The sequence below is a fragment of the Pseudophryne corroboree genome, chromosome 11, assembly GCF_028390025.1.
Source record: "Pseudophryne corroboree isolate aPseCor3 chromosome 11, aPseCor3.hap2, whole genome shotgun sequence".
In the NCBI taxonomy this organism is placed as follows: Eukaryota; Metazoa; Chordata; class Amphibia; order Anura; family Myobatrachidae; genus Pseudophryne; species Pseudophryne corroboree.
This window is the reverse complement of record NC_086454.1, coordinates 29,157,907-29,183,527: the sequence shown is the minus strand read 5'-3', so window position 1 is coordinate 29,183,527 and position 25,621 is coordinate 29,157,907. Positions and strand designations below refer to the sequence as shown.

General features: G+C 49.0%; 1 protein-coding gene across 8 annotated transcripts in view; it reads left to right on the top strand.

Annotated features, from left to right (window-relative positions):
• MICAL2 (microtubule associated monooxygenase, calponin and LIM domain containing 2) overlaps positions 1-25,621 on the top strand; it is a 278,508-nt gene that overhangs the window by 231,082 nt on the left and 21,805 nt on the right. For all 8 annotated transcript variants that reach the window (XM_063946422.1, XM_063946420.1, XM_063946416.1 and 5 more), the window contains 2 exons: positions 5,271-5,359; positions 25,210-25,302. In XM_063946422.1, coding sequence (XP_063802492.1) covers positions 5,271-5,359; positions 25,210-25,302 — 182 coding nt within the window. The remainder of the gene's footprint in view (positions 1-5,270; positions 5,360-25,209; positions 25,303-25,621) is intronic.

Genomic DNA, 25,621 nt, shown 5'->3' with positions numbered 1-25,621 from the left:
GCAATATATCAATATCAGGCTGTATTGTATGTGTATTGTACCTGTTTTTCTGATTCAATATAGTAAAACAGAAGTTATGCAGTGTGTGTAATGCTAGATTGTCCCCTAGTTCATCTTGCTCAATATCATGTGAGCAGTGTAGTCAGTCATCTCAGAATGCTGATATCATGTGGGGGAGAGTCCAGAGCCCTCCTGGTTGGGGGCTATCAAAACTATGATGACTGATATGTCATCTCAGCTCACTGTAAAGGCAACAGACAAGCAGTGGCAAGTCTAACTGCTAAACACCCCCCCTGTCTGCTACAGGGGCAAAAAACATGCTCTACCTGCACTCTTATCAGATAATGATGATGATGATGATGATGATGATGATGATATACAGGATGATGGGGATGATGTGGACCTGATAAGTGGGGATTCCACCCCTACCCAGGGTATTGAACCCCTCATATTGGCTGTGTTAAAGCTCCCCCTCGAGGATGCTACAACTCAGCAATCATTTTTCCTCCCACAAAACAAACTGCCAGTCACATTTCCAGATTCCAAGGAATTGGATGACTTATTTAAAATAGCCTGGAAAAATCCGGATAAAAAATATCAGGTGTCCAAACGGTTTCTGCATACATTCCCCTTTGCCCCTGAAGGCAGAAAATTCTGGGAAGAATCTCCAGCAGTGGATGTCTCAGTCTTTCGCCTTTCTAAAAATGCGGTACTTCCTGCTCCGGGCTGCTTTATGGTAAAGGACCCGGCAGATAGGAAAATTGAGGCCACTCTAAAATCTGTCTACACTGCTGCAGGTGTAGCTCAAAGACCGGTCATTGCTGTTTGCTGGATGACACGTGCGATTCATTCCTGGGCTTCTCAAATATTTCTAAAACACATTCAGGACACGGCAAGAGTCCTCTGTGAATCCCTTAAAGAGATTGGCAATATTAATGCTAGGACCTCTACTATGGCTGTGTCTGCGCACAGAGCCATATGGTTGCATCTGTGGATTGCTGACGCTGACTCCAAACATAATGTGGAATCTCTTCCCTTTACAGGTGAATGGCTCTTTGGAGGTGAATTGGACGCATGGATCTCCAACTCTACTGCTGGGAAATCCACGCTTCTCCCTTCAGGAGCTCCACCTGCTAGACGTACCTACCCGGGACCATCTACTCAGTCCTTTCGGTCCTCTAGATTTCGATCTAGGGCCAGGGGGGCCTCCAACATAGCTAGAGGCACCAGAGGTAAGCCTAAGAAACCAGCCGTTGCCGGCTCTCAGGATCAGAGCACCAATTCTGTTTCCGCAGACTTCAGCATGACGATGCCCACCCACCCCGAGGGGATCTCGTGGTGGGAGCTCGGTTACGTCACTACAAACACATCTGGGACAGTTCCTGCCAAGATGCTTGGGTAAGGGACCTTATCTCTCAGTGTTACAAGCTGGAGTTCGACCGTGCTCCTCCCCAACGATTTTTCAAATCAAGCTTACCAGCTTCGGAAAATATGCGAGGTATGCTGCTACTGGCCATCAGCAAGGTGGTCCAGTCCCAGGTCATTGTTCCAGTACCCCCACAACAACGAGGACAAGGTTACTACTCCAGTCTGTTTGTAGTACCAAAACCAGACGGGTCTGTGAGACCCATTCTGAATCTGAAGTCCTTGAATCCTTACCTGGAGGGGGTCAACGTAATTCCATACCTGGACGATCTCCTGATAAAAGCGAGTTCCAGGGAGCTTCTATTGCTCCATATAGATCGCACTATCCAACTTCTGTCTCACCACGGGTGGATCCTCAACCTGCAGAAGTCCCATCTGGAACCGTCTCAGCGGCTCTTGTTTCTGGGAATGCTACTGGATACTGTAGCACAGAAAGTGTATCTCCCAGAGGAAAAAGTGAGAACTCTTCAAGAAATGGTTCGCATCGTGCCCTGACCTGCTCGAGTCTCCATTCATCTTTGCATATAATTGTTGGGAAAGATGGTTGCCTTGTACGAGGTGATTCAGTTTCGGAAGGTTTCATACCAGACCGTTCCAATTGGACATCCTGAACAAGTGGTTCGGTTCCCATCTTCAGATGTACCGGATGATTTGGCTGTCGCCCCAGGCCAGGATTTCACTCCTGTGGTGGATACAGTCTTCCAACCTGCTGGAAGATCGATGCTTTGGGATTCAGGATTGGATCCTCCTCACGACGGATGCGAGTCTGAGAGAATGGGGAGCTGTCCCCCAGGGGGTGCAGTTCCAGGGCAGGTGGTCTGCCCCAGAGGCCCTACTTCTGATCAACATCCTGGAACTTCGAGCCATTTACAATGCTCTGATTCAGGCCTCCCCTCTACTCCGGGATCGGATGATCCAGGTTCAGTCGGACAATGCCACGTACATCAGTCGACATGGAGGAACAAAAAGCAGGGCCTGCATGCGAGAAGTTTCAAGAATACTCCTCTGGGCAGAAAGAAATGCAAGAGCACTGTCCGCGATCTTCATTCCGGGAGTGGACAACTGGGAAGTGGACTTCCTGAGTCGCCACAACCTCCACCCGGGGGAGTGGGGACTACACCCTCAGGTGTTTCAACAGATCATCGACAAGTGGTGATACCCACAGATCGACTTGATGGCCTCTCTCCTCAACAAGAAACTTTGCTGCTATTGCTCACGAACCAGGGACTCTCAGGCGAGCGCAGTGGATGCGCTGGCATCGCCTTGGCCTTACCAGCTGGTCTACCTGTTTCCTCCGATTCCGCTGATCCCAAGGGTGCTCAAGCGGATCAGGCATCAAAGAGGGAGAGCAATCTTGATTGCCCCGAATTGGCCCCGAAGAGCGTGCTACACGGCTCTTCTGGACATGTCCATAGAGGACCCTTGGCCTCTACCACTAAGAAGGGATCTTCTTCAACAAGGACCGTCCGTCTACCCGGACTTATGGTGGCCTCGTTTGACAGCATGGAAGTTGAGTGGAACATCCTAGCTCACAAAGGGCTTTCCAAGAAGGTCCTTGCCACTATGGTGCAAGCCAGAAAACCTGTGACGTCAAAACACTATCATCATATCTGGCGGAGATATGTCTCCTGGTGCGAGGAACGCACATATCCCTCTGCGGAATTCCACTTGGGGAGGTTCCTACGTTTCCTGAAGGCTGGAGTGGATAAAGGCTTACATCTGGGATCCATTAAGGTTCAGATTGCAGCTCTTTCCATCTTCTTCCAGAAGAAGTTGGCTTCTCTTGCCGAAGTTCAGACCTTCTTGCAAGGGGTGCTTCACATACATCCTCCATTCGTGCCGCCTACGGCACCTTGGGATCTGGATGTAGTGTTACGCTTTCTACAGTCCTCCTGGTTTGAACCTCTGACGACGGTAGAAGATAAGTACCTCACATGGAAAACGGTGATGTTACTGGCCCTGGCTTCTGCTAGGCGTGTCTCAGAATTGGGAGCCTTGTCGTGCAAAAGTCCCTACTTGGTCTTTTACGAGAACAGAGCGGAGCTCAGGACTAGACAGCAGTTCCTGCCGAAGGTGGTCTCCGCGTTTAACTTGAATCAACCTATTGTGATTCTGTACAGTTCTGACACTTTTGCTCCTCCGGAGGCATTGGATGCAGTGCGAGCCTTGAAAGTCTATGTCAAGAGGACGGCTCGGATCAGAAAGACGGATTCCTTGTTCGTGCTGTATGATGCGCGGAAAAAGGGTTGCCCTGCTTCAAAGCAGTCCATTGCTCGTTGGATTAGGCTTACTATCCAACAATCCTATGCGTCGGCAGCCTTACCTGTTCCACAGTCCCTGAATGCCCACTCTACCAGGTTGGTGGGCACTTCCTGGGCGGCTGCCCATGGAGTCTCGGCCCTACAACTATGCCGAGCTGCTACCTGGTCGGGGAAGAACACCTTTGTGAAGTTCTACAAGTTTGATACCCTGGCCAAAGAGGATATCCAGTTTGGGCAGGCGGTGCTGCAGATGTCTCCGCACGTTCCCACCCATTCTGGAAGCTTTGGGACATCCCCATCAAACTAATCTGTCCCCAATATCCCTTATGGATGCTAGAGAAAATAGGATTTTAAATACCTACTGGTAAATCCTTTTCTCGTAGTCCATAAGGGATATTGGGCGCCCGCCTCTGTGCGGTGACTTTCTGCAGGTTCTCTGTTATATGTTCCTGTTCCGCTGTTGCTGTTAATGTTGCCAGATGTTGCTGGCTAAGAGATACATATATTAGTGTGCTGGTGTGAAAATCTCACCACTCTTTTTGTTATGTTCCTTGTCTCAAGTATGTCCTTTCTCATTCGGGCAATGTTTTACCTATAACTGACCTGTAGGAGGAGACATAGAGGGGAGGAGCCAGCACACCCAGAGGAAGAAATTTAAAGTGCACTGGCTCCTTTGGACCCGTCTATACCCCATCGTACTAATCTGTCCCCAATATCCCTTATGGACTACGAGAAAAGGATTTACCGGTAGGTATTTAAAATCCTATTATTTATTGTTCCACGTGCCAGGTAATGTTATCTGATGAGTCCTGTCACTACTTTATTGATTGCTGAGGGGGAGATGTACTAAGCAGTGATAAAAGTGGAGAAGTGAGCCAGTGGAGAAGTTGCCCATTGCAACCAATCAGCATTGGCGTAACATTTATAATTTGGATACTATAAAAGTATACAGAGCAGCTGATTGGTTGCCATGGGCAACGTCTCCACTAGCTCACCTCTCCACTCTTATCACTGCTTAGTACATATCCTCCTGAGATATTTAAGTGCCGTTGTGGCATTGTCTTTAATTGGAGCAAATAAAGTAAATATTTATGGTGATAAAGGCGCGATCTCCGCGTCCTTTTACCGCTGTTACACTTAGTGCTGTAAACAACGACAGACGGTATGCCACCGTCGTACACTGAGCAGATGGCAGGCAGTTAGATTGGTGCCAGACGCATGGAGACACAGGAGGGTAATTAGTCTAAGAGCTGGCACGGGCCATTATTTTTATTCTTCTTTGCGCGCTGAATCACCGGAGCGTTGGCAAGCGTCGCACAATCAGCTGTACAAAATGGCAAACTACAAACATCCATTTTTAATTAGCAATAATGACTTAGAGTGCGTTCATGGACTGTCATCCCGGCTAATTGGCGGTTACAGATACAACCGACCCAGCACATTATCGGCAGCTGTCAGGAAAAAGGCCTGAGGCAGGGGACATAAGCCAGACGTAGCAGAGCCTCTAGGACCATGCAGGATCCCCTGCCAGGTGACATCATCTCCCAAACGCGGCTACTCACTATTATTTTCTTTATGTTACAGGCGTGACAGACGTCAGAGCAGCAAAGTCTGAGAATTACAGCAGCTCTTCCGATGACGATGTCAGGGATAATCGCTCCCTGTCGTATAAGGTAATTACAGCAAAGAGGCTGGGATAAGCTGAAATAATGCTGTTTATGCTGCAAAAGCTGTTTTACATACTGGTTATCTTACACAATGCGGTGACTGTGACCGAGCGCCCGCTTTTATGGGAACATTGTACAGTGGCTGTGCGTCAGTTACAAGGAATTATGGGTAGAGATCTGCAGATGGTCATCTTTCTACCTCAGTGCTTGCTGGCTACACACAGTGACGGCAGGGCCATCTTAACCTACAGGCACCAGGGCCTCCGAGCAGAGCCAGGTGGTGGTCACACAATCAGAGTGGTGAGGCAGCGTTCTCTTCCTGCCTCCCAGCCGCACCCAGACAGTGAATGGTGTCAGGATGCTGATTGGTGTGTGGATGGAGCTATCTACCAATCAGATAGCTGACAGCCCCTCACTGTCTGGATGCATGTGGAGAGACGACGCATGAGCTGATATGGCAACACTCTTAAGGGCCCTACACACTGGTCAATTTTAGGGATGTTATGTTTTTTTTTACCAACGATTCTTGCCTGCACACTGGACGATATCGATGGACGATATGAGAACACATACATCTATATCGTCCAAATTGACTTGCATGTATAAACGAGGATAGATCAGCGATGAACGATCGCAGGGCCGCGCATCGTTCATCGTTGATGCATACACACTGACCGATATGAACGATTTATCATTCATGTCTATCATTGTTATCGGCAAGTGTGTAGGGCCCTTATCACATTCAAAATGCCTGCTTCCACTGTGTGCAGGAGATGGGCCCCCGGTGTAGGCCCTTTTGCTGCAATATTCTGGTGAAAGTGTGGAATTGCTGTATTGGAGGACATTTATCGGACTGTTTACCTCCAAACTGTCCCCATTGAGTAGAGTTGAGGATCTGACCCACCATCACAGCTGCTGGTACCATTGTTCAAGCTGTGGGAGAGTTGTGTGGTATAACCAGTGTAATACTGCTCTGCACCACTGTGTGGCGCTGCCTGTGAGATTTTAGTGATAGACGAGACATGTTTGTGCCTCAACGCCCCCATTGTGACACACATATGCCCCCTTACACAGGCACCGCCTCACGGGAGATGAAAAGTTGGGAAGTAAGCCACTGGTACACAAGTTATTAGGCAAAAATGCGCTGTAACTCGTAGCAACCATTTGCTTACTTTTTGGACATTCCCTCCGGAGTCATTGCCAATATAAAATGTTGCTATACGTGCCCATTTTTTCCACCAATAACACTCAACCATCTAATAATAATTTTTATTAACAGTTATTTTTATAGCACACACATATACCATGGAGCTTTGCAGAGAATATGTCACTCATTCATGTCAGTCCTAACGCCGGTGGAGCTTGCAATCTATGGGGTAGATGTAAGAAGCATTATGTGCCCTGATACCGTTTCTCCCCCATGTAAGACTGCGACGGTGCGTGCTGAGTGACAGGGCCGCTACGTGCCCCTGTCTATATCGGCGTGCTAAAATATCGCACGCCGATATGCAGGACAATGTATGAGAGGTCAGTGGAACCGAATATTCCGACCCCTGCAGGTATCGATTTTGACAGCTGCAGGTGTCATTGCCCTATATCCACAGCAAGGACAGTTCTGTGCCTGGCTGTGGCAGGTGCAGGCTCCAGGCAGCATGTGAGATCTCGCGAGAGTAGCAAAATCTCATGCATGTGCGCGGGAGGCGGCTGGGGGAGAGACACGGCGCATCAGCTCTCTAACGGGGATCACTGGAGGAGGGAGTTTTCACTCCCCCGCTCCGGCAAACAAAATATTCTTACATCTCATCGATGTACTTTCATGCTTCGCCTCTCTAATGAGGCGAAGCATGGAGATATATAGCGGCATGATACGTACGTACATCGTCCCCTCTGTTCCCTATCACATGGACACACACTAGGATTAATCTTTGTCAACAGTCAATTAACCTTCCAATATGTTTTTGGAGTGTGGGAGGAAATTGGAGGCACCTGAAGAGAACCCACAAAAGCAAGGGGAGAACATGAGAAATCCACATAGATTGTGTCTTCATCAGGAATTCCACTCATTGGGGGGAATGTAATAGGGTGTGAGAATCAGATAGTGAGAGATTTTAGGAAAGTTCTCCTGTTTTCTTAAAGTGCCAATCATTTAATGGCAAAGGGGGTAATTCCAAGTTGATCGCAGTAGGAAAATTTTTAGCAGTTGGGCAAAACCATGGGGGTCATTCCGAGTTGTTCGCTCGGTAAAAATCTTCGCATCGCAGCGATTTTCCGCTTAATGCGCATGCGCAATGTCCGCACTGCGACTGCGCCAAGTAAATTTGCTATGCAGTTAGGAATTTTACTCACGGCATTTTCATCGTTCTGGCGATCGTAATGTGATTGACAGGAAATGGGTGTTACTGGGCGGAAACAGGCCGTTTTATGGGCGTGTGGGAAAAAACGCTACAGTTTCCGGAAAAAACGCAGGAGTGGCCGGAGAAACGGGGGAGTGTCTGGGCGAACGCTGGGTGTGTTTGTGACGTCAAACCAGGAACGACAAGCACTGAACTGATCGCAGATGCCGAGTAAGTCTGGAGCTACTCAGAAACTGCTACGAGGTGTGTAATCGCAATATTGCGAATACATCGTTCGCAATTTTAAGATGCTAAGATTCACTCCCAGTAGGCGGCGGCTTAGCATGAGCAAATCTGCTAAAATCCGCTTGCGAGCGAACAACTCGGAATGACCCCCCATGTGTACTGCAGGTGGGGCAGATATAACATTTGCAGAGAGAGTTAGATTTGGGTGGGTTATTTTGTTTCTGTGCAGGGTAAATACTGGCTGCTTTATTTTTACACTGCAATTTAGATAGCAGATTGAACTCACCACACCCAAATCTATCTCTCTCTGCACATGTTATATCTGCCCCCTCTGCAGTGCACATAGGGGGTCATTCCGAGTTGTTCGCTCGCAAGCTGCTTTTAGCAGCTTTACACACGCTAAGCCGCCGCCTACTGGGAGTGAATCTTAGCTTCTTAAAATTGCGAACGAAAGATTCTCAAAATTGCAATTACACTGTCCTCTTAGCAGTTTCTGAGTAGCTTCAAACTTACTCGGCATCTGCGATCAGTTCAGTGCTTGTCGTTCCTGGTTTGACGTCACAAACACACCCAGCGTTCGCCCAGACACTCCTCCGTTTCTCCAGCCACTCCCGTGTTTTTCCCAGAAACGGTAGCGTTTTTTCACACACACCCATAAAACGGCCTGTTTCCGCCCAGAAACACCCACTTCCTGTCAATCACATTACAATCACCAGAACGAGGAAAAAACTGTGAGTAAAATTCCTAACTGCATAGCAAATTTACTTGGCGCAGTCGCAGTGCGGACATGGCGCATGTGCACTAAGCGGAAAATCGCTGCGATGCAAAAAAATTTACAGAGCGAACAACTCGGAATGACCCCCATGGTTTTGCCCAACTGCTAACAAAGTTCCCGCTGCGATCAACTCAGAATTACCCCCAAAATCAACCTGGTTTTGCGATGTAAATGATTGCCACTTTAAAAATAAAACCTGTAGAACTCTCCCAAAATCTCTCACTTTCTAATTCTCACACCCTATTACATCCCCCCCCATGACCTCACTTATGAGACAGTAATTCTAACCATTATACCAGTGGTCTCCAACCTTAATTGGGGTGTGAGCTACTCAAGAAAAATTAAACCTCCTGAAGAGCTACTAACATTTAAAAAAAAAAAAAAAATCTGTCAAATAACCGAAAAATTTAAGGTCATTTAATGAAAATTAAATAAATGTTTAATAGAAAACTAACAATACATTAAATTAATACAGTGATAGTGTTGCAATGCCCATGATAAATTATGCCACACACTGTAATGCCCGTGATACTTTATGCCACACACCACAATGCCCCTGACACATTATACCACACACCGTAATGCCTTTGACACCTTATGCCACACACCGTAATGCCTATTACACATTATGCCACACACCGTAAGGCCAATTACACATTATGCCACACACCGTAAGGCCCATTACACATTATGACACACACCGTAATGCCCATTACACATTATGCCACACCGTAATGCTTATTACACATTATGCCACACACCGTAATGCCCATTACACATTATGCCACACACCATAATGCCCATTACACATTATGCCACACACCGTAATGCCCATTACACATTATGCCACACACCATAATGCCCATTACACATTATGCCACACACCGTAATGCCCATTACACATTATGCCACACACCATAATGCCCATTACACATTATGCCACACACCGTAATACCCATTACACATTATCCCACACACCGTACTGCCCATTACACGTTATGTCCCACAGTAAGGCTTCTAATTACTTTTAAATTACTTGCTCGTTGTCAGGGGTCTTATGCTCGTTGCCAGGGGTTCCATTTTCATTGCCAGGGGTTTCATGCTCGGGGTTCTGTTCTCATTGCCATGGGTTTCATGCTCTGGGTTCCATGCTCGTTGTCAGGGGTTTCACACTCTGGGTGTCATGCTTGTAGACAGGGGTGCAATGCTTGTTGTCAGGGGTATAATGCTTGTAGCCAGGGGTTTCATGCTCTGGGTGTCATGCTCGTTGCCAAGGGTTTCATGCTCGTTGTTAGGGGTGTCATGCTCGTTGCCAGAGGTTTCATGCTCTGGGTGTCATGCTCGTTGCCAGGGGTTCCTGCTCGTTGTTAGGGGTGTCATGCTCGTTGACAGGGGTTTCATGCTCTGGGTGTCATGCTCTTTGTTCTGGGTTTCATGGCATAAGATGCAGCTTTGCAGAAAACGGCATCTTCTCCCGGCGGCGCCAGCGCTGAGTGCTCCCAGTACTTCTGGGTAATGCTGTAGTGCTGTGCTTCCTGTTAGGCGCTAGAGGTCAAGTATAACCTCTAGCATCTGTCTCCTCCGAGGTGGAGGAGTGCTATGGACAGGCGGGGGGAGTCAATTGCGGACTCCTCCTGAGCTCGGGCAGTAGCAGCCACCACAGGGGTCGAGCTACCCGGATTGCGATAGCGAGCTACCCATTGCTTGTGAGCGATGGGTTGGAGACTGCTGCACTACACCAACCATGCCATCCTGAACGGAAATATGTGTGAAACAACTTTGAATAAAGAACTTCATACAGGAAAGCACACCTTGTTTTTTACAGTAATCAGTAATGTTACGGTTTAGCGCACTGCCATAAACTCGTATGCTTTTTTTGCACACCGACTGTTAACCCTTGATGCATCTGGCATCTTCCTTTCCATAACCCTTGGACATGGGATTATGGGGCTAGTTCAGTAGGGATAGCAAATTCTGATTATCAGCATAATTTGCTATCCTTTTGGTCGCATCCTGGGGGCCGCCTCCCCCGTTCAACAAGCAGAAATTGCGATCGTTTCGCAATTTCTGCTTGTCAGCCGAAACTAAAGAGGACTCCTGCTGGCGCGGCTTAGCTGCGGCCGCAGGAGTCCCGACGGCCTTTTACCTGTTGCGGCGGCTGCTTGTGACGTCATGCAGCAGCCGCGAGCACGCCCCCGACACGCCTCCGTTCGTCCGCCTCCGCCCACCATGCGGGTCACCCCCCTTCCCGCAACGCTCCGTCTCCTCCCTGGAAACGGAACATGGCCGTCTGACCCACGACCGCCTCTGCCTACTTGAGGCGATTACTTTTTCTCCTCCCCCCCACCCCCCCGCAGAAAGTGCGGGCGCACGCGCAGGACGGAAGCTGCGCATGCGCCTGCGGGGCCATCGTAAAAATTCCGGTTGGATCGCGATCCAACCTGAATTAGCCCCATTACTGTGGAAATACGGCATGTAAAGGGTCACCGTGCGTGATTTCCAAACTGCAATTTATTTTTAACCTTGGCATATGCTAGCAGCTATTTGACAAAATGCACGATTCAACTTTTATGCTGAAAGAATATAGCCTTGTCAGAACGATGACAAAAACATCGAAGATTCCAAGGGAAGAGTGTGAAAGGTAACTGAATTCACCGGCACAAAGCGCTTAATGCCGCTGTGAAAGTTCCGCAATGGCTCTGAAGGGAGGAGATGGAACGCGTGTTTTGTTTATGCAGAATACAATCGTTTTCCTTGTGCCTATTGTACCCCTTCAAGGATGACTTCACTAATAAGGTTATAGTGTTCAGAACCATTTTATTCTCCCACTTCAGAGGCCAGGGACAGTGTCAGAACACATTGCCGCTCCTAGATAGCAGACTGGTAACACCATATAAGGCTGTCGGAGTGCAGTAAGGCACACGGTAGGCTGCTGCAGGACCGGATTAAGCCCTGAGGAGTCAGAGGCACTTAAAACAGGGAGGCTCCGGGGGAACGAGGGGTTTACTGTATATTGTATATTAGATTGTGCACCCCTCCCAGCGTGACCCATTCCGGGAGGGACAAAATGGTCTCTACCTGGACTTTCCTCTTAACTGTTTATAGCTCCACCTAATGAAAACGCATGTGTAATAGACATCCGGTGCCGGAAAATATATCAGATACATTGAAACAGAACGAGCACTGTCTGATATACCACAAGACAGTGTCTGTAAAACTGCAATCAGCAATGATTTCTATTTTCACAACCAATCACTTGCACTAACTACACATTCTAAGTGCATAATTGTGTCACCAGCAGGTGCGTAGCCTTATAGTCACACTTGTACTAAACCTTTATGTATGAGGACCCCCAGAGAGGTGTCTGTACTTATCATGCTCTGATAGCCTGGCTGTAGCCACAACATGCAGCACAGCTGATCACAGGCGTCTGTACTTATCATGCTCCCATATCCTGGCTGTAGCTATAACACGCAGCACAGCTGATCACAGGCGTCTGTACTTATCATGCTCCCATATCCTGGCTGTAGCCACAACACGCAGCACAGCTGATCACAGGCGTCTGTACTTATCATGCTCCACATATCCTGGCTGTAGCTATAACACGCAGCACAGCTGATCACAGGCGTCTGTACTTATCATGCTCCCATATCCTGGCTGTAGCCACAACACGCAGCACAGCTGATCACAGGTGTCTGTACTTATCATGCTCCCATATCCTGGCTGTAGCTATAACACGCAGCACAGCTGATCACAGGCGTCTGTACTTATCATGCTCCCAGATCCTGGCTGTAGCCACAACACGCAGCACAGCTGATCACAGGCGCCTGTACTTATCATGCTCCCATATCCTGGCTGTAGCCACAACACGCAGCACAGCTGATCACAGGCGTCTGTACTTATCATGCTCCCATATCCTGGCTGTAGCCACAACATGCAGCACAGCTGATCACAGGCGTCTGTACTTATCATGCTCCCATATCCTGGCTGTAGCTATAACACGCAGCACAGCTGATCACAGGCGTCTGTACTTATCATGCTCCCATATCCTGGCTGTAGCTATAACACGCAGCACAGCTGATCACAGGCGTCTGTACTTATCATGCTCCCATATCCTGGCTGTAGCCCCAACACGCAGCACAGCTGATCACAGGCGTCTGTACTTATCATGCTCCCATATCCTGGCTGTAGCTATAACACGCAGCACAGCTGATCACAGGTGTCTGTACTTATCATGCTCCCATATCCTGGCTGTAGCCACAACATGCAGCACAGCTGATCACAGGCGTCTGTACTTATCATGCTCCTATATCCTGGCTGTAGCTATAACACGCAGCACAACTGATCACAGGCGTCTGTACTTATCATGCTCCGATAGCCTGGCTGTAGCCACAACACGCAGCACAGCTGGTCACAGGCATCTGTACTTATCATGCTCCCATATCCTGGCTGAAGCTATAACACGCAGCACAGCTGGTCACAGGCGTCTGTACTTATCATGCTCCCATATCCTGGCTGTAGCCACAACACGCAGCACAGCTGATCACAGGTGTCTGTAGTTATCATGCTCCCATATCCTGGCTGTAGCCACAACACGCAGCACAGCTGATCACAGGCGCCTGTACTTATCATGCTCCCATATCCTGGCTGTAGCCACAACACGCAGCACAGCTGATCACAGGCGTCTGTACTTATCATGCTCCCATATCCTGGCTGTAGCCACAACATGCAGCACAGCTGATCACAGGCGTCTGTACTTATCATGCTCCCATATCCTGGCTGTAGCTATAACACGCAGCACAGCTGATCACAGGCGTCTGTACTTATCATGCTCCCATATCCTGGCTGTAGCTATAACACGCAGCACAGCTGATCATAGGCGTCTGTACTTATCATGCTCCCATATCCTGGCTGTAGCCACAACACACAGCACAGCTGATCACAGGCGTCTGTACTTATCATGCTCCCATATCCTGGCTGTAGCTATAACACGCAGCACAGCTGATCACAGGTGTCTGTACTTATCATGCTCCCATATCCTGGCTGTAGCCACAACATGCAGCACAGCTGATCACAGGCGTCTGTACTTATCATGCTCCCATATCCTGGCTGTAGCTATAACACGCAGCACAACTGATCACAGGCGTCTGTACTTATCATGCTCCCATATCCTGGCTGTAGCCACAACATGCAGCACAGCTGATCACAGGCGTCTGTACTTATCATGCTCCCATATCCTGGCTGTAGCTATAACACGCAGCACAGCTGATCACAGGCGTCTGTACTTATCATGCTCCCATATCCTGGCTGTAGCTATAACACGCAGCACAGCTGATCATAGGCGTCTGTACTTATCATGCTCCCATATCCTGGCTGTAGCCACAACACGCAGCACAGCTGATCACAGGCGTCTGTACTTATCATGCTCCCATATCCTGGCTGTAGCTATAACACGCAGCACAGCTGATCACAGGTGTCTGTACTTATCATGCTCCCATATCCTGGCTGTAGCCACAACATGCAGCACAGCTGATCACAGGCGTCTGTACTTATCATGCTCCCATATCCTGGCTGTAGCTATAACACGCAGCACAACTGATCACAGGCGTCTGTACTTATCATGCTCCGATAGCCTGGCTGTAGCCACAACACGCAGCACAGCTGGTCACAGGCATCTGTACTTATCATGCTCCCATATCCTGGCTGTAGCTATAACACGCAGCACAGCTGGTCACAGGCATCTGTACTTATCATGCTCCCATATCCTGGCTGTAGCCACAACATGCAGCACAGCTGATCACAGGCGTCTGTACTTATCATGCTCTGATAGCCTGGCTGTAGCCACAACATGCAGCACAGCTGATCACAGGTGTCTGTACTTATCATGCTCCGATAGCCTGGCTGTAGCCACAACACGCAGCACAGCTGATCACACGCATCTGTACTTATCATGCTCCCATATCCTGGCTGTAGCTATAACACACAGCACAGCTGGTCACAGGCATCTGTACTTATCATGCTCCCATATCCTGGCTGTAGCCACAACACGCAGCACAGCTGATCACAGGTGTCTGTACTTATCATGCTCCCATATCCTGGCTGTAGCCACAACATGCAGCACAGCTGATCACAGGTGTCTGTACTTATCATGCTCCCATATCCTGGCTGTAGCTATAACATGCAGCACAGCTGATCACAGGCATCTGTACTTATCATGCTCCCATATTCTGGCTGTAGCCACAACACACAGCGCAGCTGATCACAGGAATCTGTACTTATCATGCTCCCATATCCTGGCTGTAGCTATAACACGCAGCACAGCTGATCACAGATGTCTGTACTTATTATGCTCCCATATCCTGGCTGTAGCTATAACACGCAGCACAGCTGATCACAGGTGTCTGTACTTATCATGCTCCCATATCCTGGCTGTAGCTATAACATGCAGCACAGCTGATCACAGGTGTCTGTACTTATCATGCTCCCATATCCTGGCTGTAGCTATAATATGCAGCACATCTGATCACAGGTGTCTGTACTTATCATGCTCCCATATCCTGGCTGTAGCTATAACACGCAGCACAACTGATCACAGGCGTCTGTACTTATCATGCTCCCATATCCTGGCTGTAGCTATAACACGCAGCACAACTGATCACAGGCGTCTGTACTTATCATGCTCCGATAGCCTGGCTGTAGCCACAACACGCAGCACAGCTGGTCACAGGCATCTGTACTTATCATGCTCCCATATCCTGGCTGTAGCTATAACACGCAGCACAGCTGGTCACAGGCATCTGTACTTATCATGCTCCCATATCCTGGCTGTAGCCACAACATGCATCACAGCTGATCACAGGCGTCTGTACTTATCATGCTCTGATAGCCTGGCTGTAGCCACAACATGCAGCACAGCTGATCACAGGTGTCTGTACTTATCATGCTCCGATAGCCTGGCTGTAGCCACAACACGCAGCACAGCTGATCACAGGCATCTGTACTTATCATGCTCCCATATCCTGGCTGTAGCTATAACACACAGCACAGCTGATCACAGGCGTCTGTACTTATCATGCTCCCATATCCTGGCTGTAGCTATAACACGCAGCACAGCTGATCACAGGTGTCTGTACTTATCATGCTCCCATATCCTGGCTGTAGCCACAACATGCAGCACAGCTGATCACAGGCGTCTGTACTTATCATGCTCCCATATCCTGGCTGTAGCTATAACACGCAGCACAACTGATCACAGGCGTCTGTACTTATCATGCTCCGATAGCCTGGCTGTAGCCACAACACGCAGCACAGCTGGTCACAGGCATCTGTACTTATCATGCTCCCATATCCTGGCTGTAGCTATAACACGCAGCACAGCTGGTCACAGGCGTCTGTACTTATCATGCTCCCATATCCTGGCTGTAGCCACAACACGCAGCACAGCTGATCACAGGCGCCTGTACTTATCATGCTCCCATATCCTGGCTGTAGCCACAACACGCAGCACAGCTGATCACAGGCGTCTGTACTTATCATGCTCCCATATCCTGGCTGTAGCCACAACATGCAGCACAGCTGATCACAGGCATCTGTACTTATCATGCTCCCATATCCTGGCTGTAGCTATAACACGCAGCACAGCTGATCACAGGCGTCTGTACTTATCATGCTCCCATATCCTGGCTGTAGCTATAACACGCAGCACAGCTGATCATAGGCGTCTGTACTTATCATGCTCCCATATCCTGGCTGTAGCCACAACACGCAGTACATGTAGCCACAACACGCAGCACAGCTGATCACAGGCGTCTGTACTTATCATGCTCCCATATCCTGGCTGTAGCTATAACACGCAGCACAGCTGATCACAGGTGTCTGTACTTATCATGCTCCCATATCCTGGCTGTAGCCACAACATGCAGCACAGCTGATCACAGGCGTCTGTACTTATCATGCTCCCATATCCTGGCTGTAGCTATAACACGCAGCACAACTGATCACAGGCGTCTGTACTTATCATGCTCCCATATCCTGGCTGTAGCCACAACATGCAGCACAGCTGATCACAGGCGTCTGTACTAATCATGCTCCCATATCCTGGCTGTAGCTATAACACGCAGCACAGCTGATCACAGGCGTCTGTACTTATCATGCTCCCATATCCTGGCTGTAGCTATAACACGCAGCACAGCTGATCATAGGCGTCTGTACTTATCATGCTCCCATATCCTGGCTGTAGCCACAACACGCAGCACAGCTGAACACAGGCGTCTGTACTTATCATGCTCCCATATCCTGGCTGTAGCTATAACACGCAGCACAGCTGATCACAGGTGTCTGTACTTATCATGCTCCCATATCCTGGCTGTAGCCACAACATGCAGCACAGCTGATCACAGGCGTCTGTACTTATCATGCTCCCATATCCTGGCTGTAGCTATAACATGCAGCACAACTGATCACAGGCGTCTGTACTTATCATGCTCCGATAGCCTGGCTGTAGCCACAACACGCAGCACAGCTGGTCACAGGCATCTGTACTTATCATGCTCCCATATCCTGGCTGTAGCTATAACACGCAGCACAGCTGGTCACAGGCATCTGTACTTATCATGCTCCCATATCCTGGCTGTAGCCACAACATGCAGCACAGCTGATCACAGGCGTCTGTACTTATCATGCTCTGATAGCCTGGCTGTAGCCACAACATGCAGCACAGCTGATCACAGGTGTCTGTACTTATCATGCTCCGATAGCCTGGCTGTAGCCACAACACGCAGCACAGCTGATCACAGGCATCTGTACTTATCATGCTCCCATATCCTGGCTGTAGCTATACCACACAGCACAGCTGGTCACAGGCATCTGTACTTATCATGCTCCCATATCCTGGCTGTAGCCACAACACGCAGCACAGCTGATCACAGGTGTCTGTACTTATCATGCTCCCATATCCTGGCTGTAGCCACAACATGCAGCACAGCTGATCACAGGTGTCTGTACTTATCATGCTCCCATATCCTGGCTGTAGCTATAACATGCAGCACAGCTGATCACAGGCATCTGTACTTATCATGCTCCCATATTCTGGCTGTAGCCACAACACACAGCGCAGCTGATCACAGGAATCTGTACTTATCATGCTCCCATATCCTGGCTGTAGCTATAACACGCAGCACAGCTGATCACAGATGTCTGTACTTATTATGCTCCCATATCCTGGCTGTAGCTATAACACGCAGCACAGCTGATCACAGGTGTCTGTACTTATCATGCTCCCATATCCTGGCTGTAGCTATAACATGCAGCACAGCTGATCACAGGTGTCTGTACTTATCATGCTCCCATATCCTGGCTGTAGCTATAATATGCAGCACAGCTGATCACAGGTGTCTGTACTTATCATGCTCCCATATCCTGGCTGTAGCTATAACACGCAGCACAACTGATCACAGGCGTCTGTACTTATCATGCTCCCATATCCTGGCTGTAGCTATAACACGCAGCACAACTGATCACAGGCATCTGTACTTATCATGCTCCGATAGCCTGGCTGTAGCCACAACACGCAGCACAGCTGGTCACAGGCATCTGTACTTATCATGCTCCCATATCCTGGCTGTAGCTATAACACGCAGCACAGCTGGTCACAGGCATCTGTACTTATCATGCTCCCATATCCTGGCTGTAGCCACAACATGCAGCACAGCTGATCACAGGCGTCTGTACTTATCATGCTCTGATAGCCTGGCTGTAGCCACAACATGCAGCACAGCTGATCACAGGTGTCTGTACTTATCATGCTCCGATAGCCTGGCTGTAGCCACAACACGCAGCACAGCTGATCACAGGCATCTGTACTTATCATGCTCCCATATCCTGGCTGTAGCTATAACACACAGCACAGCTGGTCACAGGCATCTGTACTTATCATGCTCCCATATCCTGGCTGTAGCCACAACACGCAGCACAGCTGATCACAGGTGTCTGTACTTATCATGCTCCCATATCCTGGCTGTAGCCACAACATGCAGCACAGCTGATCACAGGTGTCTGTACTTATCATGCTCCCATATCCTGGCTGTAGCTATAACATGCAGCACAGCTGATCACAGGCATCTGTACTTATCATGCTCCCATATTCTGGCTGTAGCCACAACACACAGCGCAGCTGATCACAGGAATCTGTACTTATCATGCTCCCATATCCTGGCTGTAGCTATAACACACAGCACAGCTGATCACAGATGTCTGTACTTATTATGCTCCCATATCCTGGCTGTAGCTATAACACGCAGCACAGCTGATCACAGGTGTCTGTACTTATCATGCTCCCATATCCTGGCTGTAGCTATAACATGCAGCACAGCTGATCACAGGTGTCTGTACTTATGCTCCCATATCCTGGCTGTAGCTATAATATGCAGCACAGCTGATCACAGGTGTCTGTACTTATCATGCTCCCATATCCTGGCTGTAGCTATAACATGCAGCACAGCTGGTCACAGGCATCTGTACTTATCATGCTCCCATATCCTGGCTGTAGCTATAATATGCAGCACAGCTGATCACAGGTGTCTGTACTTATCATGCTCCCATATCCTGGCTGTAGCTATAACACGCAGCACAGCTGATCATAGGCGTCTGTACTTATCATGCTCCCATATCCTGGCTGTAGCCACAACACGCAGCACAGCTGATCACAGGCATCTGTACTTATCATGCTCCCATATTCTGGCTGTAGCCACAACACACAGCACAGCTGATCACAGGTGTCTGTACTTATCATGCTCCCATATCCTGGCTGTAGCCACAACACACAGCACAGCTGATCACAGGTGTCTGTACTTATCATGCTCCCATATCCTGGCTGTAGCCACAACATGCAGCACAGCTGATCACAGGTGTCTGTACTTATCATGCTCCCATATCCTGGCTGTAGCTATAACATGCAGCACAGCTGATCACAGGCATCTGTACTTATCATGCTCCCATATTCTGGCTGTAGCCACAACACACAGCGCAGCTGATCACAGGAATCTGTACTTATCATGCTCCCATATCCTGGCTGTAGCTATAACACGCAGCACAGCTGATCACAGATGTCTGTACTTATTATGCTCCCATATCCTGGCTGTAGCTATAACACGCAGCACAGCTGATCACAGGTGTCTGTACTTATCATGCTCCCATATCCTGGCTGTAGCTATAACATGCAGCACAGCTGATCACAGGTGTCTGTACTTATGCTCCCATATCCTGGCTGTAGCTATAATATGCAGCACAGCTGATCACAGGTGTCTGTACTTATCATGCTCCCATATCCTGGCTGTAGCTATAACATGCAGCACAGCTGGTCACAGGCATCTGTACTTATCATGCTCCCATATCCTGGCTGTAGCTATAATATGCAGCACAGCTGATCACAGGTGTCTGTACTTATCATGCTCCCATATCCTGGCTGTAGCTATAACACGCAGCACAGCTGATCATAGGCGTCTGTACTTATCATGCTCCCATATCCTGGCTGTAGCCACAACACGCAGCACAGCTGATCACAGGCATCTGTACTTATCATGCTCCCATATTCTGGCTGTAGCCACAACACACAGCACAGCTGATCACAGGTGTCTGTACTTATCATGCTCCCATATCCTGGCTGTAGCTATAACATGCAGCACAGCTGATCACAGGCATCTGTACTTATCATGCTCCCATATTCTGGCTGTAGCCACAACACACAGCACAGCTGATCACAGGTGTCTGTACTTATCATGCTCCCATATCCTGGCTGTAGCCACAACACACAGCGCAGCTGATCACAGATGTCTGTACTTATCATGCTCCCATATTCTGGCTGTAGCCACAACACAGGCAGCACAGAGAAGTGTCACTGACTACCATAGTAACTCAGTTCTGTGTGCTGGTTACAGGGCCTGATTTGTGTGTTTGCTTTCTATGTGCGGCGCCATCTTCCCTAAGATTAGTGGGAAGATGCCACCACCGTTGCCGGCCATAGCACAGGTATACTGGGGGGGGGGGTAGCGGACCTGGGACTCCACCAGGCCCCTCCAGCAGCCCAGCTAATTTGTACGCGCCCCCCTTCTTGGCGTCACTGTGTGGAGGGACTGAAGCGTCCGCTTTGATTGAGAATCTTCATATGAGCATCTTCTTTAGATGCCACCATCGGGTTCACCATCAGAACTTATACCAGCTCTGTGGCAGGAGATTATCAGTCTATCGCCTCCTGTGAGAAGGAATTTGATGTTGCATTGTTGGTATTTCCGCTGCGACGGAGCCATTACCCGCAACTGAATAGACCACCAAGTGTTGGTACATAAGTTTGGATGCATTAGGATGTTCCTTCTCTACTAGATATCATGTACTGATCAGGGGGGTTATTCATTAGTTGCTAACAAACCAAAAAAGTCAGCAATTGGGCAAAACCATGTTGCACTGCAGGTGGGGCAGATGTAACATGTGCAGAGAGAGTTAGATTGGTTTTGTCCAATTGCTGTTTTTTTTTTTGTTTGCTAACAACTCTAAATAACCCCCAGCGCACATTTGGCCTTAAAAGATTGTTTTCCTCATGAAGTTGTAATAACCTTTAAAATGGTGATACGTGGATTGATTTTGGAAGCTGAGCGTGACCAGAATTCACTACCCACTGCACCATGGCCCAGAGCGATGATGTGGCGTTTACCCATTCTAGTGGCTCCTCTGCATGGCTGTGGTGATCCTGGGCCGATTACCCATAAAAGGAAATTGACAATCGAAACACAGTTTTTTCTTCAGGGTCCATAGGGATCCACAGGGAATACCTTGGGGTGTAGGTGGTTGGTTAGGACCGGGCACCAAACAGTTATTTTGGGGTTAATTTATGTAAAATGGCTAGTAAAAGCTTTGTCCTTTTCAATATTGGGCATAATCGTAATCATAAGCGCCATGTTTTACAATCCGCAGCTTCCTAAATAAACTCCTTTTGTGTTTAAGGGCATGGTGTTTCTCTTCTCACATGTCACTTCCCCTGTCACATGCAGCCCTGTCCTCACTGACACATCACTCATCTCCTGATATACTCTGTGCTACTGGGGACCCTGCTCCTCCCACTATATAATTCTCAGCCTGTGGCTTCCTGCTGCCTCCATTCCCTTCCTCACATCATATCACTTCCCCTGTTACATGCAGCCCTGTCCTCACTGTCACATCACTCATCTCCTGATATACTCTGTGCTGCTGGGGACCCTGCTCCTCCCACTATATAACTCTCAGTTTGTGGCTTCCTGCTGCCTCCATTCCACTCCTCACATCATGTCACTGCCCTGTCACATGCAGTCCTGTCCTCACTGACACATCACTCATCTCCTGATATACTCTGTGCTGCTGGGGAACCTTGCGCCTCCCACTATATAACTCTCAGTCTATGGCTTCCTGCTGCCTCCACTCCCCTCCTCACATCATATCACTGCCCCTGTCACATGCAGCTCTGTCCTCACTGACACATCACTCATCTCCTGATATACTCTGTGCTGCTGGGGAACCCTGCGCCTCCCACTATATAACTCTCAGTCTGTGGCTTCCTGCTGCCTCCATTCCCTTCCTCACATCATATCACTGCCCCTGTCACATGCAGTCCTGTCCTCACTGACACATCACTCATCTCCTGATATACTCTGTGCTGCTGGGGAACCTTGCGCCTCCCACTATATAACTCTCAGTCTATGGCTTCCTGCTGCCTCCACTCCCCTCCTCACATCATATCACTGCCCCTGTCACATGCAGCTCTGTCCTCACTGACACATCACTCATCTCCTGATATACTCTGTGCTGCTGGGGAACCCTGCGCCTCCCACTATATAACTCTCAGTCTGTGGCTTCCTGCTGCCTCCATTCCCTTCCTCACATTATATCACTTCCCCTGTTACATGCAGCCCTGTCCTCACTGTCACATCACTCATCTCCTGATATACTTTGTGCTGCTGGGGGACCCTGCTCCTCCCACTATATAACTCTCAGTCTGTGGCTTCCTGCTGCCTCCATTCCCCTCCTCACATCATGTCACTGCCCTGTAACATGCAGTCCTGTCCTCACTGACACATCACTCATCTCCTGATATACTCTGTGCTGCTGGGGAACCCTGCGCCTCCCACTATATAACTCTCAGTCTGTGGCTTCCTGCTGCCTCCATTCCCCTCCTCACATCATGTCACTGCCCCTGTCACATGCAGCCCTGTCCTCACTGACACATCACTCATCTCCTGATATACTCTGTGCTGCTGGGGACCCTGCTCCTCCCACTATATAACTCTCTCAGTCTGTGGCTTCCTGCTGCCTCCATTCCCCTCCTCACATCCTGTCACTTACCCTGTCACATGCAGCCCTGTCCTCACTGACACATCACTCATCTCCTGATATACTCTGTGCTACTGGGGACCCTGCTCCTCCCACTATATAATTATCAGCCTGTGGCTTCCTGCTGCCTCCATTCCCTTCATCACATCATATCACTTCCCCTGTTACATGCAGCCCTGTCCTAACTGTCACATCACTCATCTCCTGATCTACTTTGTGCTGCTGGGGACCCTGCTTCTTCCATTATATAACTCTCACTCTGTGGCTTCCTGCTGCCTCCATTCCCCTCCTCACATCATGTCACTGCCCCTATCACATACAGCCCTGTCCTCACTGACACATCACTCATCTCCTGATATACTCTGTGCTGCTGGGGACCCTGCTCCTCACACTATATAACTCTCAGTCTGTGGCTTCCTGCTGCCTCCATTCCCTTCCTCACATCATATCACTGCCCCTGTCACATGCAGCCCTGTCCTCACTGACACATCACTCATCTCCTGATATACTCTGTGCTGCTGGGGAACCCTGCTCCTCCCACTATATAACTCTCAGTCTGTGGCTTCCTGCTGCCTCCATTCCCCTTCTCACATCATGTCACTGCCCCTGTCACATGGAGTCCTGTCCTCACTGACACATCACTCATCTCCTGATATACTCTGTGCTGCTGGGGACCCTGCTCCTCCCACTATATAACTCTCTGTCTGTGGCTTCCTGCTGCCTCCATTCCCCTCCTCACATCCTGTCACTTACCCTGTCACATGCAGCCCTGTCCTCACTGACACATCACTCATCTCCTGATATACTCTGTGCTACTGGGGACCCTGCTCCTCCCACTATATAATTATCAGCCTGTGGCTTCCTGCTGCCTCCATTCCCTTCCTCACATCATATCACTTCCCCTGTTACATGCAGCCCTGTCCTCACTGTCACATCACTCATCTCCTGATATACTTTGTGCTGCTGGGGACCCTGCTCCTCCCACTATATAACTCTCAGTCTGTGGCTTCCTGCTGCCTCCATTCCCCTCCTCACATCATGTCACTGCCCTGTCACATGCAGTCCTGTCCTCACTGACACATCACTCATCTCCTGATATACTCTGTGCTGCTGGGGAACCCTGCTCCTCCCACTATATACTGTAACTCTCAGTCTGTGGCTTCCTGCTGCCTCCATTCCCTTCCTCACATCATATCACTGCCCCTGTCACATGCAGCCCTGTCCTCACTGACACATCACTCATCTCCTGATATACTCTGTGCTGCTGGGGACCCTGCTTCTTCCACTATATAACTCTCACTCTGTGGCTTCCTGCTGCCTCCATTCCCCTCCTCACATCATGTCACTGCCCCTATCACATACAGCCCTGTCCTCACTGACACATCACTCATCTCCTGATATACTCTGTGCTGCTGGGGACCCTGCTCCTCACACTATATAACTCTCAGTCTGTGGCTTCCTGCTGCCTCCATTCCCCTCCTCACATCATGTCACTGCCCCTGTCACATGCAGCCCTGTCCTCACTGACACATCACTCATCTCCTGATAATCTCTGTGCTGCTGGGGACCCTGCTCCTCCCACTATATACTGTAACTCTCAGTCTGTGGCTTCCTGCTGCCTCCATTCCCCTCCTCACATCATGTCACTGCCCTGTCATATGCAGTCCTGTCCTCACTGACACATCACTCATCTCCTGATATACTCTGTGCTGCTGGGGGACTCTGCTCCTCCCACTATATAACTCTCAGTATGTTGCTATGGGAACACCACCTTTGTTTTGTACAAAAGGGACAGATTCACTAAAGCTTCTAAAAATGACAGTGAAGGTATTGCCCGTAACAACCAATCAGAGTCTTGCTATCATTTCTGTATTGTATCCTAGAAAATGATAGGCAGAATTGAATTGGTTGCTACTGGCAACACCTAGAAGCTTTAGTGCATTTACCGCCAAGTTCCATAACCCTTTTGTGTTTGACGCTGATGCAGTGAATGTGCTAGAGCAGAGGATCCACTTTCATTCTGTAAATGTTGTCCTGGATCTATTATCCTTATCTGGTCTCCCAGAATGACTATACTGTATGTACAGGATTGTATGCAAGATGCATTTTCTGCATCGCTGTGTAACTTACACTTTGTCCCATTCTGTCAGGACACCCGGGCTTCCAAACATCGGAGAAAGATGGAGAGAGAGGCCAGGCTGAAAGCTAAACAAGAGGAGCTGAAGAGGTTGCACAAGGCTCAGGTGAGTGGGATATTCGGTGTACTCTCTGGATCTCCATGGATTGTCTCCTGCATTTCACGTGGTTGTAATCAGCCACAGAACCTGTGTAATGCATGAGTGTCCCGGTGTAAAGGGATAGTATGGTCAGCCTACAAAACCAGAAGCTTCATTCCTTCGCGAGAATGTCAGGAAGTGAAGTGGCATCAAGGAAAAGGACTGTATTTGCCGGTCTGGAGAGATTAAGCGCTTGGGGTTAATACTGTGATGTGTTTTCTACACAAAGAATACAAGGAATGTAGCCCATAACGTTTATCTTGGTCCGAAATTGTGCTCGGTAGCA